Raw genomic sequence first — 21839 nt, 5'->3', positions numbered from 1 at the left:
CAAATACACACACACAAACACACAGAAACACACACACACACACTTCAAATGCAAGATTCAAAACACAAGACAATTGGGCAATGGCCAAGTGGGATGGTGTGCTCCTGTAGTCCCAAGGAGACAAGGAAAATCAAGAGTTCAAGGGTGGTTTAAACTACACATCACCCTATTCCACAAAGTAAACAAGCAAGCAAAATGAACAAACAAACAAAACCAAGCAGAACAACAAAACCACGCTACGAAAGGTTACAGAATGTCTTTGCTAAGAGAAGCTTCCAAATCCACCAGAGAGCTTGCCCATCACCTCTTCCTATGTGTGGAGACATACGGTACACTGTGATCTGGCAGCTGTCTATACACCAATGGAAGAGACCTCAGAATACAGCATACCTTTATAACAACTTCATCTTGAATTTTCTACTCTCCAGAACTGAGAAGTAAATTGTTCTTGTTGAAGGCACTTGGCCTGATTTTGTCATGGTAGATCAAACTGACTAGGATCTATAAACCATACCACCCAATGATGACTTATTCCATGTTATTCATAAGCTTTACTAGAACATTCACCAATATAGGCTGGACTCTGCAGGAGGAGACACACCTTTATAGATTTAAAAGACTAGAAATTTTTCTCATCATAATGCAATAAAAGTTTAAAAAAAGAGATTAGAAATCATACAATGCTTTCTATATAATGTTTGCTTTTAGCAATGAAATTATGCCATAAACTAATAACAAAAAAATAGCAAGAAAATCTACACAGATATTAGAGATTTAAAAAAATACATGCCGGGCAGTGGTGGCACATGCCTTTAAGCCCAGCACTTGGGAGGCAGAGGCAGGCAGATTTCTGAGTTTGAGACCAGCCTGGTCTACAGAGTGAGTTCCAGAACAGCCGAGCTATACAGAGAAACCCTGTCTAGAAAACAACAACAACAACAACAAAAATAAATAAATAAATAAATAAATAAATAAATAAATACATTTATGGGGCTGGAGCGATAGCTCAGTGGTTAAGAGCATTGACTATTCTTCCAGAGGTCCTGAGTTCAATTTCCAGCAACCACACGGTGGCCACAACCATTTGTAATGGGATCTGATGCCCTCTTCTGGTGTGTCTGAAGACAGCTACAGTGTACTCACATGCATAAATCTTTTAAGAAAATACATTTCTGACTAACATGGGCCAAAGAAGTGATTTCAAGTCTAAAAATGATAACATTCCTTGTTATCTGTTCTAGTGAACTGACAGTATCTATCCACACCAAAAAAATTATCTATGGATATGCATAGTAACTTCATTCATAACTACCAAAACTTGGAACAACCCAGAGGCCCTTGAGTGGGAAAATAGATAAACCAAGGTATCTACCCAGGAGTTTATTCAACTATGAAAAAAAAACTGGTATTCAAGCCATACAACAAACAGAACAGTGGACGTTTAAATGTACCTTACAGAGTGTAAGATATTGATCTGAAAAGTGTATGCGGTATATGATTTCAATTCCATGACATTCTGAAAAATGCAAAACAATGGAGATGGTAAAAAGGTCAGTGGTTGTAGTTGTTACGTTAGTTGGTTGGTCAGAGATGATACATGAAACACAGGATTTTTAAGGCAGTGAAACTATTCTTTGTGATATCACAATGGAAAATTAGTGGTGTTTTACATTTGTCAAAGTCTATGGCATGTGCTATACTAAGAGGGAAGGCGGAAGGCCTTGGCAGATGCACCTAGGCAGCTCTCTCTGCATTCTTGACTCATGTTCAGCATCCCAGACTCTTTCTGACACATGGAAAATGCCACGGGTCCACCATCACATGGTGCGTTTCCCTGAATTCTAGTCCATTCATCCCCTCCGCAACCAGGAAGAAGGCAGAGCCACTGTTAGTTTCATCGAGCATTAGAGATGAAGAATTTGAAGTCCATAGCAATCTAATGACATCAACATCATCGGGGTTGAAGCTGAGATTCCACCAGGGACCCTGGTTGCAGATTCTGAGGTTCCCTATGGATCAAGGCTATCCCCCAGAAACCTCACACATCATTATAAGAATCACCTTGTATCTGGTATATAGTATTTTTTCTATGTGGCCCCAAGTCCCTCTGTCAATCTCTGATCTAGAATAGGATGGGGAAGGTATCGGAGACAAGCATACCCACCCTGTGGGTGAGGAAACTAAGGGAGAAAAACACTTGAGTGACTCAGTGTGGTCATTCCAGGAGCAGGATTGGGGCACTGTTTCTGGTCAAAACACATCACTGACAGGCAGCAGTTCTCTTCCTGCTGATGCTCCAAGCAGCCTCCGCCACGTTAACAGCTGGGCTTGCACCTTATTTGGACTCCATAGCTGCCAGCGTCCCACTTCAGTAGGTGGCATTAAGCGAGGCCTGTGTACCCTGGGTCTCCACTGCCCTAATTTCCAAGCTAAGACCTAGATAGTGTGTCTAAATTTTCCTCGGGCCAATTGCTGCCCCAGATTCAACCTCTGTTGGCTAAATCTCCTTTCCCTGTTGGGGGCTGTGTCTCCCACTACAACCTGGGCTGGGCCTCCCGGATCATCTGTCTTTAAGGTTTCTGACAGCATACCAAAGTCTTGCTCCAAATGCACAAGATGCTGTGGAGAAAAGACCCAAACTCTAATGGGATCTAGATACAAGGGGCATGGATACTTTAGAGTGCCAACTCTGGGGGGAAAGAGGCACAGCATGATGATGAGGCCAGTCTAGGGTCCTACCCCCTTATCAGCCCTTCCTGGGTGCCAGGCACACATGTGGTACACAGGCATGCAGGCAGGCAAAACACTCATACCCATAAAATACTTTTTAAAGATCCTAAACCCCAATTTCAACCCCACACCTCCAAATTAAAATCTTCAACCTCGATTTTCTTTTATTTGTAATCAACGAAAAGATTCTAGATCCGTGATTCTCAACCTTCCTAATGCTGCCACCCTTTAATACAGTTCCTCATGCTGTGGCAACCTCCAGCCATAAAAGTATTTTGTTGCCACTTCATAACTGAAGTTTTGCTACTGTTATGAATCACAATGTAACCATCTGAACTTCAGGCTAGTTGATAGCCACAGGTCGAGAACTGCTGCCTTCTAATTGGAAGGTAAACAGGCACAGGAGGGGAGATCTTTGGAAGAAAAACAAAACAAAAGCAGACTATCCTAGTGGTTTGAAATTAAACCCTAGTGCAAAACTGCAAGAATCAAGTCAGCGCAGTCTCGATTTCTCCCACAGTTACTGCCTCTCATCTTAAGCTGGGTGCTGTGCCAGGAAGTGGAGGGCTTGGGGGTCCACAGGAGACATGTGGCTCTTGACCTTGGGGCATGTTTTAGAGTCCCATCAGTTCAGGTGCTGAGTTCCTGGACTGAGTTACAGTAGGGCACTAAGCTATAGCCCATGGCCTCAGCCCTGTGGCTGTCCTGAGGGAGGACAATGAAAGTGACTTGGTTAGAGGACAAGGTTTGGGTCTGTGTCCCATCTGCAGGCTCCTCTGAGCACCACTCTGCAAAGCCAGACCTCATCCATGCAGGCATAGCCAATAATTAATAATCATCACATGAGCACAGTGCTAAGAGAAGCAGCGAGCCCCTAAGCACACACTGGGCACATGGTGTACACACAGTGTGTCAAATGCTTTCGATATAATGTCTGCTTAATCTCCATAACTTCCCTTAAAGGGATGGGCCTTATTATTTTCCTCACTTTTTAGGGTGAGAACACTGACATTCCAAGAGGTTAAGTAACTTGTCAGGGGATCACACCTTTAGAAGGGCTAAGGTCAAATATAAGCACAGGCAGTCTCGTTCCAGGCTTCCTCTGCTCACAGCCTGCCCTGCCCTTCAGGTATGGGAATGAAGCAGATTCCAAAGGCTCAAAGGAGACAAGAGTCCCCTTGGACTTCAGGCTGGTTTAAGCCTGTGCTAAGCCTCCACATGGTTTGTATTGTTGATGCCAAAAGGGATAGATCTCTAAGGTCAGCAAACTCCATCACCCTTATGGACCAGAAGTCCCCCTCCCACCCCCCTATGCTCCCCTACTCCCCTGTGGATAAACTGAGGCCACTGTAACCTGTGGATTTCAGCAAGCTGCTTATGAAATATTTAGAAGACTTTGTCTCTAAGATGTGTTTCCTGAGAGAAAAAAAAAACGCTTCCCACCAAGATGCTACATCAAGGTGCAGACACTGTCACCTCAGTGGCCTCATTGCTCCATCCCTTCTGAAGTCTCCTGGGAAAGTTTCTGGATGCCCAGTGCCCCTTCTCCCAGCATACACACAGATCCCCTAATGCCCGCTGTGTCTGGGGGCAGGCCTGAATCTTTCTGCACAGCCACACAGGGGCTTACCTCTCTCTGCTCCCTCTGAAGGCACAGTTCTTCTGTCTCCTCCATCAGCTTGTCTGCCAAAGCAAGCACACACACACTGAGAACTGCTCAGAGGCTTGAGGGCAGCTGTCGTAGGTGTCCTCTGCCACCTGTGCCATCTCCTTGGAAGAGCCACACCTAGCCTGGGGTTGGGTTCTGCCTTCCTGAACTGAAGCTGACTCACTGGCCCAAACTGCCTTTCAAGCCACCTTCCCTGTTTTGTGCTTCTACGGATCCACAGAGGACTTGCACACAGAGGCTCAGATGGGTCTGTGCAGCCCATGCCTCTAGTCTCCTACTACAGAGCTAGTGCCTGATTAATCTGGGAGGCCATCTTCCTGCCAAGGGAGAGGTGCCTAGAGCAGGCAGAGAGGAGCTAGGGTCTCAGATGTCTCAGCAGGCTTCCAGGAAGGGGATCAGCCCATTCTCTCCCAACTAGAGAGCATTTAGCAGACCATTAAGGGCACCGGGCCTGGATCCTTGTAGCTACATTCAAAGTGGGTCTCGTGAGGAGAGGAGAGGTAGGTGCAGGACCTGCAGCTCAGGCAGGATAATATTTTTTCCATTTCTAGATCTTTCAACTGAAGACCTAACACAGGCACACACCCAGGGATTTTCTCTTTGTTTTGTTTTGTATTGTTTTGTTTTTCGAGACAGGGTTTCTCTGTATAACCCTGGCTGTCCTGGAACTCACTCTGTAGATCAGGCTGGCCTGGAACTCAGAAATCCGCCTGCCTCTGGCTCCCAAGTGCTGAGATTAAAGGCGTGCGCCACCACCACCTGGCGGCATTTTCTCTTTAAGCTGATTTCCACTCCACCTCTAATACCTGAGGTCGCGTTGCTCTCTTCTTTAAGGAGAAGGAAATGGAGGCTTATAGAGACCAAGTGGCCAACTCATCCACACAATGAACAGATTGATGACAGGGCTAAAGCCAGGTTCTGGCCACTAGTGTGTCCTGCTTCTAGCTCCATGGTCAAAGGGGCATTTATCACACCATTAAATTCTCTAGGGGCCAAGCTCCCTTCCAAATCCCAGAGAGAAGTCCCACACCACTCCCATCAGGTCCCTCCCTGGCTGTCATCAGGCCCCAAGTGCCACCATCAAGAAACTCCAGTTCATCCTAGTCACCAACCTAAATACTCCTGCTTTTCCTTAGCCAGCTGCAGCCCCTGTGCCTCCAGGCTTTTGATCATGGCTTCCCCTAGCTGGGCATTTTTCCAGGTCCTGGGGAGGAAAAGCAGATGGGAGAGAAGAAATGAGGAAAAACACAAACAGTTAAACCAGAAGGAAGGCCCAGGGAGGAGGAGAGTGTTCATTTTCTATGTTAGCCCCGCCCCTGGCTCTACAGAATCTCAGCTCAGTCTGGCACCCAGGGATCTGGGCACGCCACCAGCATTGATCAGTTACAGTAACTGGAAGCTGAGGTTGCAAAGTGGGCCACCGGGACAGAGCCAAGAGCACTCACGGAGGAGGGATGGGTCTGCTTCCCTAGGAGCCTTCTACATCACTGCATGCATGCCTGCCACCTGGAGCTAGGCTGGCTGCTCTGTGCTGCTCTGGGTACTCTGGTTAGGTTAGAAGTATGGACTGGCTTGAATGGGCATAGGCTGTGTTGGTCAGGTGGTTTCTGGGACCTGCACTGTGATTTGTAAACACCATCTCTGGACCTTGCCAGGGTTCGGTACAGGTCTGGGAAGGGAAGGGAAGATGGATGCTAAATCTGGGGAACAATTCCCAAGAGTTGGAAGTAAATGGTGTCCACAGCTGCCACCTGTCATTGAGGACACCTTCCCAAACTCACCACTTAGGGGACCCTCACAGATGTTCTATAGCCTGAGTTGTTTCCTCCCACACACCCTAGGCAGCTCCTACAGCCCAGTCTCGAGGCCCAGCAGAGGGGCAGGTGGGCAGGGCCAGCCTAGCCCACCCCGACTCATTCAGCCCCTTAGATGCCCTCTCGGCAGACACTTACACCTTCCCAGACTCCTGCAACATCTCCAGCCATTGTGTCTGCTCAAACTCAGACTCAGCAGCCAATAGGACATTCCCCTGCCAGGAAAAGGAGCCAGAGTGAGAGATATCCCATAGTGAAAGAGAGACAGAGACAGAGACAGAGACCGACAGAGACAGACACAGAGAGAGACAGAGACAGAGAGAGACAGACAGAGACAGACAGAGAGAGAGAGACAGAAAGAGACAGAGAGAGAAGAGAGAGAGAGGGGCCCTGACAACCCTCTCAGGCTAGATTGCAGAGGGCTGCTCCCAGGGGACCAGAATGAAGCTGCCTTGTTCTGGGGAATCTAGGCTATGGGAGGGTCCCCACTCACATGGAAGTCCTGGTGTGAGATCTTCATGGCATAGGGCATACTGGGCTCTTCTCTGGCCTCCACCAGGCAGCCACCCAGTGGGATGACACCCTAAAGAACAAAGCACAGTAGGCAGTTCCCACCCTACCCAGCTCACATCACTAAGAGTCCCAGAAACCTCCTGGAGAAAGCCCAGGGCTTTGCCAAGGGGCTCAGGCTGGACCACATCTTAGAATTACACCATTAAAGCTAGGATTGGCTTCCAGAAAGAAAAAGAGCTGAGACAGACTCTGCAACTCAGGAAGCGTGTGTGGAGGGAAGGATCCAGCCCAGAGGCTAGAGGGGGGTGTCTGGAGCCCCCACCCCCAGAGGATCTGCTCAGAATTTAAACTAAATCAAGAGGACAGAGAGCTCTCTACCATCCTCAAATGTCCACAGTGGGCCCCCCTCAGCGCGGAAAGGCACCTCCTCACCTTAGGATGAATATTGAAGTATTTATTGGTTTCAAAGCTCTTTCTCTCACTCTCAGAGTAGTAGAGCAGAAAGCTTTCTTTGATGATGAAAAACCTATGAGAAGGCATAAGAAGATGGAAAGAACCGTGGGTCAACAGCAAGCCCCACACTGGTCCACGTAAAGTGACAGGCTGCTGTGGCTCTGTGCTGGTCTCATCCCTGCCTTCACCCTTGGAGGTCCTGGACTCACGTAGGAGTCCATCGCACAGAGGTCCCAGGTGGCCTCCTGTACAGGCAGTGAAGGAGGAAGCCCATGACTGGCTTCCCAGACTGCCCTGTTCAGCACAGCAGAAACCTGTTGTCCTTCTCCTCCCATCCCTTGATCCTCTGAACTATTAGCTCCGGTCCATGTGGGAACTTCACCAGGTCTAGATGGAGGATCTGACAGAGTGATTCTAGATAGGTATTCTGGTGTAATCAGATGGGATGCTGTCAACTGCTAAGTTCTGCAGTCCTGGTACCCCAAGGTGGTATCTATCTCAGAGTACTCACATCCTTTCTGGGACTCAAGTCTAACTGGGATCAATGTGGCCATGGTACTTTCTGGTTACTGGGGAGGCAAACCCTCAATGCCAACAGGTCCTTGAGAACTCTTAGAAAATTAACAGCAGAAGCTTTAAGAAACCAAGTGTGCTCCTGAGGGAGCATCAATTAGGTCTCAAACTTCTGGAGGCTCAAAGACACTAGAGTTCTCTCTCCTCCAGGGGCACTGCTGCTATGTGACCTGAAAAGGAGCTGGAAGGATCCTGAGTTGTTGAGTGTATGAGTGTGTATGTGTGTGTGTGTGTTTGTGTGTGTGTGTGCATACAAGGGAAAGTTCAGAGCAGCAACATGTTGGAACCTTCTAGGATAGATTCACAATAGCCAACAGTGGGACTTTCTAGCCTGCTTACCATTCTGTGAAATAACACAGGCAACTTGATATAGGCCATGGCAGGTACATTTGCATCGTGAAAATCAAATACCATAGAACCACCCCAAGAGCCTATTTTTAAACCATTCACTGGATCTTCTTGTGGGGAGCTTGGAAAACATGTAAGTAGCATCAAGAACTCACAGGATTCCTGCAGGACCCCCAGCCGCATGACCTTCCCTGCCACTATAGTTGCTCTGGGGCAGAGGAGGGGAAGCCTGGATGGCTGCAGCCTCTGCTTCCTCTCCAGAGGGACCTGAAGCTCAGCTTTGCAGTTTGGTATGAGTTCTGTGATTTTGTCTTCCCCTCCCCTAACTCTCTTTTGAGATAGGTGTGGAGGTCTTGCAATGTTGCCCTGGCTGGTCTTGAACGCATAAACTTAAATAGTCTCCCTCATCTCAATTTCCTGAGCAGCAGAGACTACACAGCTGTACCACCATGCCCGCCTTCAACTCATTTTCTGTATTTGTGCCAAGCTCCTGCTAGCCACAGAACAAATGCAGCCCTCATGGACACTGTGTTTGGGTTTCTGCACTTAACACTCAATACCCATTGCCACAATGTGTACTTCTTTATCCAGAGAGGATCACGGGGCTCCTGAAGGGAGGGGCTGTGCCACATCAGTCCCTGGAGAAATGCAGATAGATGTCTCCTGACAGTTCCAAAAGAACATCACAGCATAGGTAAGAGCTCAGACCTCCCATTTTCCAGCTTGGGGACGGGGAATTTAGGTAAGGACACTCAGCTCCCTGAGCCTTAGTCTCTGAAGCACAGAAGTGATGGCACTAACACTAGGGGCTGGCCCTGGGGACTGAATGAGACTGTAGTGATAATCTAGCCTGTGTGTGAAGGACCCAGGGTGGGGTGGGATGTCCTATGGTCTGGTAAGGGTCCCTCAGCAGGAAATGCAGGCAAGCAGAATAGAGCTGCCTCCCCACCCCCACAATCATGCCTTGTGAACCCCTGAATATCTGGACACTGGATTTTTTAGAGGGTAACTATGGTTCAGGGAGCTAATAATTAGGCGGGACCATGATCTAATGGAGCTGTGGCTTTATAACTGAGGAACCCGGGCTGGGGTTGGGGGAGTGTCGTTATTGGTAGAATGCTTGCCTAGCATGCACAGAGTAATCTGTAGTAGGACATAAAGTAAGCATTGTAGCACATACCCATAACTCCAAGTATCCAGGAAGCAGAAACAAATTCAAAGTCATTGTGATGGTTTGTATATATACTTGGCCCAAGGAGTGCATGATTAGGAGGTGTGGCCTTGTTGGAGTAAGTGTTTCATTGTGAGCGTGGGCTTGAGATCCTCACCCTAGCTTCCTAGAAGTGAGTCTTCCACTAGCAGCCTTCAGATGAAGATGTAGGACTCTCAACTCTGCCTGCACCATGCCTGCCTGAATGCTGCCATGCTCCTCCCACCTTGATGATAATGGACTGAACCTCTGAACCTGTAAGCCAGCGCACAATTAAATGTTGTCCTTTATAAGACTTGCTGTGGTCATGGTGTCTGTTCACAGCAGTAAGACCCTAAGACCGTCATCCTCAGCTATGTAGTGAGTTCAAAGCTAGTCCAGCCATGAGACTCCTAACTCACTAGTAGCACATGCCTCTATATCCTCCGCATCCAAGGAATCTGATCGCAGCGCGAAGACTCAGCTCATAGTGAAAGCTCAGGAAAGGATCCTTACTATTCTGATCACTATCATTCCCTATCCTTAAGTTCAGCATCCATGCAGTCATCCTGCCCTCTCCCCAGGTGTGCTCACACAGCAGCTGCTGAGAGCATGGCTGCTGCCCAGCTGGCTGCCTGCTTTCCTAATCCCTATACAGCCCTGTCTTCCTCTGATGCAGGAGAAGTTTTATTTACTATCAGCTTTTGCTTTTAGCTGCCCTGGGTTATGGGAAGCCTGGAGTATGTGCATGCTAAAGGTTTCATTCAGCCCTGGCTGCCCCTTCTCTCTACCACCACTACTACTATTAGTATTAATTTATCTATTTTTAAACGCCGGGCAGTGATGGCACATGCCTATAATCCCAGCACTTGGGAGGCAGAGGCAGGCAGATTTCTGAGTTTGAGGCCAACCTGGTCTACAGAGTGAGTTCCAGGACAGCCAGGGCTACACAGAGAAACCCTGTCTTGACCAACCAAAAAACAAAACAAAACAAAACAAAATCAATTTATCTATTTTAAGATAGTGCTTCAGGTGGCCTAGGCTGACTTCAAACTCCCTATATAGCTGAGGTTGACTTGAACCTCTGATCTTCCTGCCTCTACCCCCTGAGTGCTGTGGTTGATTACAGGCATGAGTTACCATGCTTGGTTTATGGAGTGCAGTGGTGGCACACACCTTTAATCCCAGCACTTAGGAGGCAGAGGCAGGCGGATTTCTGAGTTTGAGGCCAGCCTGGTCTACAGAGGGAGTTCCAGGACAGCCAGGGCTACACAGAGAAACCCTGTCTTGAAAAAATCAAAAAACAAAAAACAAAACAAAACAAAAACCAAAAAACCAAAAAGAAAAGAACTGCATGCTAGACAAGCAGTCTATCAAGTGAACAATATCCTCAGCCCCTGCTCTGGTATTTCTACCTCCAAATGAAAGAACATTTAGAAGCCAGCAAGGTACGACCTTTGCTGCACATACTTTATTCTATCTGTCCGTCTGTCTGTCTGTCTGTCTGTCTATCTATCTATCTATCTATCTATCTATCTATCTATCTATCATCTATCTATCTATCTATCTATCTATCTATCTATCTATCTATCTATGTATCTATCTATGTATCTATCAGGGTTTTTTTGTTTTGTTTTGTTTCTTTTAAGACAGCGTTTCTCTGCATAGCCCTGGCTGTCCTGGAACTTATTTTGTAGATCAGGCTGGTGTCGAACTCACAAAGATCTGCCTCCTGAGTGCTGGGATTAAACACATGAGCCACCATTACCCAGCTATACTTTATTGATATTTTCTTATTTAAATAACCCTAAGTGATGGATGGGTTTTTTGTTTGTCTTATTTTTTTTTTCTTTTTCCTAGCACAGTGGTAAGAAACTGAACCATACTGAGATTAAACAATTAGTAAGTGGTAAGGCCAGAGCTCTGCTGGCAAGGCCCAGGTTGTCAGCTGCCCGTACACTGTGTTGCTAGCATGCTCACCACTATTCCCAGCTGTCTGTCTCCCTTGAGCTGGTCACTGTGGAACGGCTGTAGAATGGGTAAGAGGGCTGCTAAGGAGGCAGTTACTTGGCCTAGGCAGGTACTGTGCTGGGCACTGCCAGCTTGATGAGCCCCTGCCCTCAAGGGACTTAAGAGATGATCGGAGGGGAGAGCACGTGGAAAGAAATAATTTTTAAAAATCAAGCTGCTCCTTTGCACCAGGCCCTGTTTGAGTTGCAGCAGTTTGTGTAGTAATACCTTTGCAGCTTAACCGAGGTAGATGAAGAAGCTGGGGTGCAGACAAATTAACAACATGCCCCAGATCACACAGTGGGTGGTACATGGGGAAGCTAGAAATGCACAGTATTAGGCTATAGGGTGACACTGTCAGCTATGAGGGTATGCAGCAACTCAGAAAGCACCAGGAGGACACTGTGAAGCACCGGGATACCTTACTGTGACATTATAACCCAGTGGGGTACGTCACAATGCCACAAAGTGCCTGGAGGATGCACAGCCACTACAAAGAACCAGGGCACATAGTAACAAGGGACGTTTGTGTGAACAACAGAAGTATGGCCTGAAAGGAGACAAATGGCTTAGAGTCTGACCAAGGTCTGAGAGGAGGTCCCAAGTGAATGGGGTTTTTTGAGTTTTTTTTTTTAAAGATTTATTTATTTATTATATATAAGTACACTGTAGTTGTCTTCAGACACCCCAAAAGAGGGGATCAGATCTCATTATGGATGTTTGTGAGCCACCATGTGGTTACTGGGATTTGAACTCAGGACCGCTGGAAGAACAGTCAGTGCTCTTAACCACTGAGCCATCTCTCCAGCCCCAGGGTTTTTAAAAAATAAGAAATGCGCCAGGCGGTGGCGCATGCCTTTAATCCCAGCACTTGGGAGGCAGAGGCAGGCAGATTTCTGAGTTTAAGGCTAGCCTGGTCTACAGAGTGAGTTCCAGGACAGCCAGGGCTATACAGAGAAACCCTGTCTTGAAAAAAACCAAAAAAAAAAAAAAAAAAAAAAGAAATGCCTTAAGAAATTGGGAGGCGGTAGAAGAGATGTTTTCTAGACAGAGAAGGACAAATGTAGAGAACAGTGTGCTCAAGGTTATTAAAATATTCCTGTTGTTATCTACAGATAAGTTATGTGCTAAAGGGGTGGCCAGAGAATGAGGGAAGGGCAGGAGAGAGCACAGGTTTGTGAGCAGGAGCTGAGAGCAGGCGGCCCACCCCATGCCTCCCTCACACTTTGCAGAGACATCAAATAAGTACTGGGAGGTCTTAGAATTGGACTGGTGGCTTTGATGAGATCTCAGTAGGGCAAAGGGTAAGCCAGCGTTATCAGAAGGTAAATATCAACTGAGCATGCTGAATAGTTAGACCAGGGCAGGACGGCCTAGGTCTCATGACACCAGGGTTTTAGCTTGAGTGACAAGATGGATACAGGCGTCATCTAACATAGTGTGGCTTCCCTGCACTTTGTGCTCTGAGTATAATAAGGACTCAGCCAGAGGACCAGGTTCAGTTCCCAGCACCTACATTACAGCTCATAACCATCTGAAATTCCAGGTTTAGGAGATCCAGTTCCCACTGTGAGCACTGCGTGTACATGATACATGGGCAGAACACCAATATACATAAAATAAAATTAAGTAAAATCTCAAGAAAAACAACAGAGCTAACACCACCACCACCAGCAGGCCCAGTCTTCTGAGATCTTCCATGTTTGTGAGTGTAGATGGTGCGGGGAGGGTAGGGGAGAAATTGGAAGTTGGGGATATCCTGGAGCTGGTTAGCTGGGGCTAAGAAATTAGTGGTGATTAAGAGACTAGCATCACTGAGGTGAAATCTTCTGGGAAGTTTTTGTTTTTGTTTTGAGAGCACAAAGAAGCTGTGTTCCAGAAATAGCCACAGTTGTACCTCTTGCAGCAGCTGTACTTGGTAATGTGTAAGAGTCACCCAGGTGGCACTGGTTTTGAAGGCCTGAAGGGGTCATGAACTGTAGCTGAGGCTTGGCCCTGTGAGAGGCCATGGAAGGCCATTGGTGAAGGTGCAGCCTCAGGTATAGTTGATGACCTACGACTGAAGGATCATGTAAAGGATTTGAGTCTTGGCACCATGAAGAGAGCCTATGAGAGGCTATTGGTGAAGCTTAGTTGCAGGGGAAGACCCCAGCGTATTAGAGATGTCAGTATTGTATCTGCCAGTATTGAATTGCAGTAGCAGTGGAGTGGATCAACCTGAGCTTAGACTGCTACAGAGGGCAGAGCTGGAGAAGTGACGCCAGCCCTTTAGAGGAGCCCAGAAGATCATGTGTGGATCCCAGATGTTGAAACAAGAAGCTGTAACACTGAAGTTGCCTTGGAGACCCCAAGATTTTTGAAATGCCAGAGCCATGTGCTATCTGCTGAGGAAAGCTGCTAACAGGGAGTGGAACCAGCCCAGGGGGAAGAGGTTTGTTGCAGTCAACAAAGATGAAAAAGGAGTTGGAGAGCTGAAGACCGCTTTGACACCAGACATGGAGATGCAGAGTTTGGAGTTTGCCCAGTTGGCTTCCTGTCTTGCTTTGGGGATTACAGATAAGTGATTGGATGAATCTCAGAAGAGACTTTGAACTTTGGACTTTGAACTTTGTGGAGACTGTTATAGACTATGGGGACATTGGAAGTTGGACTAAATGTACTTTTTTATTATGCTATAGCTAGGTATGGCCCCCATAGACTCATGTGTTTGATGGCCAGGGAGTGAAATGTGATGGTTTGTACATGCTTGGACCAGTAAGTGGCACTATTAGGAGGTGTAGCCTTCTTGGAGTAGGTACCCTTGTCCTAGTTGCTTGGAAGCCAGTATTCTGCTAGCAGCCTTCAGATGAAGATGTAGAACTCTCAGATCCTCCTGTACCAGGCCTGCCTGGATGCTCCCATGCTCCCACCTTGATGATAATGGACTGAACCTCTGAAGCTGTAAGCCAGCCCCAATTCAATGTTGTCCTTTATAAGAGTTGCCTTGGGGCTGGAGAGATGGCTCAGCGGTTAAGAGCACTGACTGCTCTTCTGAAGGTCCTGAGTTCAAATCCCAACAACCACATGGTGGCTCACAACCACCTGTCATGAGATCTGACGCCCTCTTCTGGTGCATCTGAAGACAGCTACAATGTATTTACATATAATAATAAATAAATAAATCTTTAAAAAAAAAAAAAGAGTTGCCTTGATCATGGTGTCTGTTTATAGCAGTAAAACCCTAACTAAGACACATGGTATCCATAGAAATAAGCATAGATGTAAATTTAAAAAAAAATCTAAAATCTGAGAAAAAAAGTTTTTGACACACAAAAACTGAGAAAAAAAAGTGTCAAATAAAACAGGCTTCTGAAACAGAGCAGAGAGTCCATCTGAAGGAGCTCGCCCTCCCATGATGCCCCTCAGCCTCCATGTTGTCACCTTTCCCTTATGTGTAGCTTGCTCTGCCCACAAAGACCATGTATAAGAGATTGAAGGTATGTGGCAGTAGAGAAGGCTGGGCTGGGGGCAGGGAGACTGAAGAATGGGCCAACTTCCACCTAAATTATCCAACACCCAACAGCAGGATACCTCCTGGGGATTAGTGAGGATGAGATGCAGGATTTAGACTTCTGTGGGATTTGATCTTGGAGCCAAAGTCACCTCACTCTCAAGAGGGCATCGGGGACCTACCCGGACGGATCGGTGTGTTGGGTATGGATTCCCAGCAAGGATAGTGAGCTGAGTCTCAGAAGGTCATCCCACAGACCTCTTGCTGACCCTGGCTGAAGCCAAGACCATCTCCAATGCCCTCATCCTGTTCTGAGGACTCAGGTCTTTGTATCTGTATGTATGCTACCTCAAGAGAAGAAAAGGTCAATTTACCCTCTAGAGCTCTCTCAAGATTCTCTTTTCATTCTTAATGACCACTTTTGAGTCCCCTCTCTCCCTTTGCCCACGGGAAAGGAAGCTAACAATGAGAGCATCTTCCTACTGCTGTTAGGGAAGGTGAGCATAGAGGTGGTGGGGTCCTGGGGGCTCCTGTTAAGACAGACTGGAGGAGGAGAGTTTTAAAGAGGCCAGCCAGCAGCAGCCAGTTCCATCCTGCTCAGTGGTGATTTATGCAGCATGGAGCCTTTCCAGGCCTCTTCCCTTCCGCTGCCCACTAGGACATCGATTTCTCTAATGGCAAGCCTCTGCAGTGGAGGGTATTGGTTGCCCTGTCCCAAGCCTTCCTGTGGTCACTAATTATCTGAGGTCCCAGAGACTGCACTTCACAAATGGGAAAGTGGAGCCCCGACGTGGCCCTACTGGGCAGGAAGAGGAGGCTGGCTGAGCATCACTCTGCTCCCCTGCACCCTGACTTTCTGACTGGCTATTGCTGACTCAAGGGAAAACCTCGTGTTGGGGGTGGAGGATGGGGAGGTGTTCTCCCAGAGGAGGAGCCATGAACAAAGGCCTAGAGCTGGCAGGTAGGGTGTTTTCTGAGACCCAGAGGAGAGAGAGTCTGAACAGGGAGCTCTTGAGACAGAGGTGACAGTCTCTCTCCAAGGACATGGAGCTAACTTTGGCCCCGCATTTACTGTTTTGACTTAGACTGACTGGTTTGTTTTGGGCAGCTGTGGGAACTGCTTACTGTTAGAGACTTAGGGCCCCAAATCCAAGTGCCCTGGGCTATTAGCCCCAAATTAACTGTATAATCAGGAGCCAGATCCCTGTGTCCAACCCCCCCCATACCTACAGTGGAAAAGGAGACTCAGCCTGAGGGGTCCAAGGCACCTACCACACACCGGATGCAATCTGGTGAAGATGCCTGGCAGGATAGTCTTAAATGAGGACTCAGGAGTACCTGGGATAGAGTCAGACCCAATGGAGAGAGACAGCTGCCTGCAGTAATGCTCAGGATATTCTGCTGGGAGTCTACTATGGCCCCCCCTTCTCCAGTCTCCCACCTCTGCATATACCACACATACAAACACACACGCACACAAGTGCTGTGGCAGAGACAGGATGCTCCTGGCCCTCAGTGGCTTCAGTCTCGACAGTTCAGCCCTGTGAGCCTCTCAAACAACCTTCACACTGCTCAGAGCCTTCACTTAAGACATCAGAGGAAAAACTCAACTTGGGAGGCTCTCAAGGGGGCCTGTATCTATCCCATTAAGTCCCCAAGAGAAATCAGGCAGAAGTAATAAAAGTGTATGAAACCAGCTCTGTAAAACATGAAATCCCATCCACACTTCCATTCGTCCTGAGGTCTTACAGGAATATTAAATTATTCATCAAAATTGATCAGAACTAACCACTACCACATGCACGTGATCTGCAGTCCTGAACACATCGGAGGCCCTCAGACTCAGGTGTGGGAGGGAGAAGGAGCCATGCTTCCAAGAATGTCCAAACCCTCCAGGGAGGGACCAGGACAAAGTCTGAGTTTTCAAGACACCGCAGGAAATCTCTGTTGACTTGAACATGAAAGCTGTGCAGAAAATGGCCTATTGCCACTTTGTGAGGCTCCTGCAAGCCCAGGTCCGGGAGTGCCCCTTCTTCCAACCCTTGTCATGGCCATAGAAAGCCCTGTTGGCAGCTGGGCTTTCATTTGGAGTTGGGGCAGAGAACCCTGGTGCTGATAATAGGGCCAGGGTTGCTCTGTCTTTCCCCAAACACCAGTCCTTTGGACAGGACCAATATATCCTCTCCCACACTCCAACTTCAGTGACGTCAGGGCACAGTTTCCAACACAACTCCTTAGAGAAGGTTTATGGTTCTCCTCTTTCCTGAGTACTTTAGAACAGCAGTGGTCTGGCTTGCTCAAATGCCATGTAAGGTTCAGGATGCGTGAACCGATAAAGGAGAGAGGCGCCCATTTCCCAGCCCACTTAAAGCCTCGACCAAGGGATGGAATTGGTTGTGGAGGTCTCTGGAGAATATCTGGTTGGGATGGGATTTCTCCTTCTGCAGACTGGCCCAACTTAACCTCAATCTCTAGCTCACAGGCAGCCTCACCACTTGGGACTCGGGACTTAATTCATTCCACAGAGAATTCCCGGCATCTACTGGCTAGTGATCCATTCTAGCTCTAGCAACCAATTAAAGTCGCATCTTCCAGGTGGGGGACAGCATAGAGAGAAACTAGCTGGGCAAGTCAAGGTCACAGCGGAAGGCTGAGGCAGGGCGGTGACTAGATGAGTGGGAGGGGTCCTGAGGCTCGGGGCTCCCTCCGGAGGTACGGAGGGGAGGTCTCCCAGGACGCGGGGGATACAACTCACCGCCGGGACCACTTGGCGGACGATCTCCCAAACGGCCGCTTCCACAGAACCCCGTAGAGCTGCACTTTGGTGCTGATGTCCAGTGCGTCCGCGTCGGCCTGCTCCAGGGACGGCGATGGCGACACGGAATTGGACTTAGATGTGAACATCGTGTCTCGAAGACTCTGCCCTGGCCGGGCCCACTCCCTTCGTGGGACTGGAAGGGACAGGGAAGACAGTGGGAAGCAGTGGGCACGGCGAGTGCAGGCAGCTGGGGACGCCGTCGGGGCGCGTATTCCCGACGAGCGGAGGGGCGCGGGAAGCTTAGCCAGCGGCTGAGGCGAAGCTCCCGAGCGCCGCCGGCCGGGAGGGAACTCCGCGGGGAGGGCTGCTCCGCCGCAGGCTCGCAGCATCACCCCCCTTCCTCCCCTCCCGTTTGGCAGCCTCGATTCTGGTGGCCTGGATTGGCTAGGAGTGGCAGGTGAGCCGCTCAGGCCGGCTGCGAGCGCCAATCAGGGCTGGCGCCGGCTGCAGGAACTAGCTCAGTGAGGCTGCAGGGTCCCGGTCGGTCACTCGGCCCGGGATTTGGCCACTACACCTCCCCACCCCCACTCAGGCACCTAAAGCTCCCCCAGTTCCTTGTGGTCTGTCGTGCCTACATCAAAACGCTGGCCAGGTGTGGTCCGTGATGGGCAGCAGTCACTCCGCTGCCACCTGCTCGCCTCTAGGCGTGGGAGTGGTGTTAGGGAACTGCGCTTGCCATTCTAACTCAGGCTTTAAATGGCTCGACTAGCCGCTGGATCGTGTTTTTCTCACCTGTAAAGCGGAGACGCTCCTACCTCTTGGGGGTAGGCCGGTGGCCAGCTAAGACTTCGGTAAGTGCCCAAGGACCCGCCTCGAAAAGAGGTTACAGTAAGATTCATGGCCCTTCCCTGTCCCCGCAGGTGGGTTTCACTTTGCGCCGCCAAGTCTTCCTGGACCAGATCGCATTTCTTTTCCTGTCACTTGGCAGTCTGTGTTGGCATTTGGCATTCAGTGTCAATCTCAAACTGTCAGTGCAGTTTGTGTTCATGATTTATCTGCGCGCCTCCTGTGCTCCCCAGGGCTACCTGCTCTGTCTACTTCCGCTGTCGGTGTAGTGTAGGCATTTGTTGACCGGCATCACTTTCTGGTTGGGCCTGGGGACTACCTCACCTCCTACTCTGCAAGTGTAAAAGGCACTCCAAAAGCTAAAGGGTTTGTTTGCATTCTGGAGCCTCTCCCCTCCCTCTCCTTCTAGACTCTCAAGGTTGGAAAGCCATGGGCCCTCAGAGGCAGTGATTGACCTGTGCCCTTAGCGAAACCACTTTCGTCCCTCAGGATCTGTGATTCCTCTGTGTGAAACCGAGAAGTAAAAAAATGCAACAGAGCTTGCAAACAAATGGGTAATCTGAGAGCCAAATCGGTTTGCTCAGACTTTACGAATTTGCCCTTCGCAACCCTGAAGTGTACTTCTTTGTATCCCAGATCTCAAGGACTCATTTGAAAAATGCTTGCGCCATGTGACCACCAGCCAAAGCAAGAGAAAGATCTTTCCAGTCCCTGTACCCTTCTCCAGTCAACCCATAATCACTTTTCTCAGTTTTCACCATTTGCTTAATGTCTTGAAATATTTGACCTGTGTTGTGGTAAATATTACTTGGGGGTTTCTACCCCACCTTCGGTCATTAAGTTCCCAAATAAAAGACACAAAACCTTCATAATTATAATAAGCCTTAAAGCACTAGAGTGGGGCAGATATCAACCTCCTGTTATTTTGTCTACTTCCCTATCAATAATCTAGAGATATCATTTGTCATGTTCTGCCTGGGCCACTTTCACTCCAGCTGGCCAGCCCTCTGGGCCTGGCCCTCACGACCCACATCCCCCATGGCACTTTCTTCTTCCTCTCCCTCTCCAGTGGTTTCTGCCTCAGCTCTCAAACCCTGGGGAACACAACCTCTTTTTTGCCCAGCTACAGACTGTAGGCATCTTTCTTAACCAATGACGGATAACTTGGAGGGCAAGGTTTATACAACAAAAGCAGGTGTGTGTGAGGATCTCCTCTTGAGACCTTGGGATACAGAATCTAGCATTTGAATACAAGCAGCATCACATTCACCCACCCACTACAGATCTGGGCATTCTCCGAAGACCTCACCGTAGTAGCCAAGTGTTATCTTACCTGCCCAGCTTTTCTTTTCTATAGTCTACAAGGATTAAACCTGGGGCTTTGTGAATGCCTGGCATGTGCTCGACCATTGAATTACACCTCTGGTCCCTTGCAGGTCCTCATGTTTATAATCTTGATGCCTAGACACTTTTCTTACTTTAGGAATCCAGTTCATTTTAGATATGAAACCAAAACAAACAAAACTTGTGCAAAGCGCCTGTGGCACTGTGTTCCCTGGAGCAGGCCCTGGAGCAGTTGGCCAGGAAGCAGAATGCACAGGCATGTATGTGCATGCACTTTCTCAGGGAAGGAGATGGCTAAGGTACCTGACTAGCTTTGAATAGTCACCGTGGCTTCTAGGCTGCTTCATGATGCAGCAGTGAGTAGCAAGGATGCCAGCTGCAGTGGGAGTCATTAGGAGTCAGACCTGGCTGCTTGTGACAGCAGCACCTCATGCTCTGTGGTACTAAGCAGGGCTTCAGGGCTGGCCTTCCTGATATCCTTTTAGCAAATTCATTCTCTCCTGAATCAGGTCAGTAGCAGTTCTGGCCTTGTAGTAAAGGCCAATAATGAGCTTGTGAGCTGTGTGGCACGAATAGAACCATTCACGAGAAAATCTTCAAGGGGAAGGGCTGAGCGAGCCTGGGGGCTCCCGAAAACACTCTGCAATGGATGAAACGGAGCTAGGTCTCTTCTGATGGCAGAGAAGAAGAACAAAAAAACCAATCTTTGCTCATTTCATCTGAGTGCAGAACATCTGGACAGTCTTCAGCTAATAGCACTTAATGTTGGGTAGAAAAACTGTAAGTGGCAAGCAACGAGACAATTCGGTGGTTCTCGTCCCCTTGTCAAACAGCCTTGATGATGCCAGAGTAGGCATGGGCAAAGCTTTTCCATTTCCCTGTGTTCCCTGGGAGTCTTAATGCACACTGAGAGTTCTGTGGAAGACAAAACAAACCAGGGCTGCAGGCCAAGGTCAGGGCTTCCAAAGCATTTCTTTCTGTCTCTCTGTCTGTCTCTGTCTCTGTCTCTCTGTCTCTGTCTCTCCCCGCCCCCTCTCTCCAGGATCTTGCTACGTGGCCCACCTGATCTCAAATTTGTCATCTTCCTCCCTCCACGTCTGGAGCGTTGTATTTACAGGCCTGTACTACCATGTTTGGCCAGGATTGCCCAGTCTTAGCAATCAAATGAGACCAGGGTGAAAACCCAGGCTTCTTAAACGTGTCGCTCCCCCAGGTTCCTGGTTAGCTATAGAGCTGTTGTTCCTAATGTGCTGCTTGCCGCATACCTAATTCAGCTAATTGTGATAAGAAATTAAGGGGAAACATCTTTATTCTTAATTACACAAATGAGAAAACTCAAGATTTAAAAAGTTTTCTAGCTCTTAATATAAATTTGGTGAGTCATATGTCCCCAGGAATTTATCCATTTCTTCTAGATTTCTCCAAAATTTGGAACACAGGTTTCAAAATATTCCCTAAGGATCCTGGATGCCATTGTATCTGTTGGAACAGCTGGAACAGCGCCACACGTCTACCCCCATGCCTTTCATCTTTAACTTTTTTTTTTTTTTTTTTTGGAGACAGAGTCTCATTATGTAGCCAGGTCTGATCCTTTTTGTGATTCTCCTGCCTCACACTCCTGAATACTAAGATTACAGATTATAGAAGCCGTTTCCTCCTGAGTGCCGGGTAACTTAGAAAACAAAAACAACTGAACTGTGCACTTCAGGGTCTTAGAAAGCAGAAGCAAGTCAAACTCCAAACCAGAAGGCAGAGAGCAATGAAATAGAAACTAAAAAGATACAAAAAATGAAATAGAGACTAAAAAGATACAAAAACCGAAACAGTTCTTTTTAAAATTTTTAAAGATTATTTATATGTGTGAATGTTTTGCCTGCATGTATGTGTGTGCACCACATGTGTGCCTGATGCCCATAGAGGCTAAAAGCTGGCACTGGATCCCCTGGAACTGAGGTTACAGGTGCTTATGAGTTACTGTGTGGGTGATGGAAACTGAATTCTTGCCTCTGCAATAGAGCAACAAACACTCCTAACCATTGAGCCATCTCCCCTTCCCCAAGAGTTAGTTCTCTGAAAACACAAACAGGATTGACAACTTTTAG

General features: G+C 48.1%; 1 protein-coding gene across 1 annotated transcript in view; it reads right to left on the bottom strand.

Annotated features, from left to right (window-relative positions):
* Plekhd1 (pleckstrin homology and coiled-coil domain containing D1) overlaps window positions 1-17748 on the bottom strand; it is a 30606-nt gene extending 12858 nt beyond the window's left edge. Inside the window, exons 1-6 of the mRNA XM_031355910.1 lie at window positions 17545-17748; window positions 7159-7252; window positions 6707-6796; window positions 6352-6428; window positions 5512-5603; window positions 4361-4413 (exon numbers count right to left, since the gene is read on the bottom strand). Coding sequence (XP_031211770.1) covers window positions 4361-4413; window positions 5512-5603; window positions 6352-6428; window positions 6707-6796; window positions 7159-7252; window positions 17545-17693 — 555 coding nt within the window. The 5' untranslated portion in view covers window positions 17694-17748. The remainder of the gene's footprint in view (window positions 1-4360; window positions 4414-5511; window positions 5604-6351; window positions 6429-6706; window positions 6797-7158; window positions 7253-17544) is intronic.
* Between the last annotated feature and the right edge of the window lie 4091 nt (window positions 17749-21839).

The sequence above is a fragment of the Mastomys coucha genome, unplaced genomic scaffold (assembly GCF_008632895.1).
Source record: "Mastomys coucha isolate ucsf_1 unplaced genomic scaffold, UCSF_Mcou_1 pScaffold6, whole genome shotgun sequence".
Lineage (NCBI taxonomy): Eukaryota > Metazoa > Chordata > Mammalia > Rodentia > Muridae > Mastomys > Mastomys coucha.
This window is presented reverse-complemented; position numbering and strand designations above follow the sequence as displayed.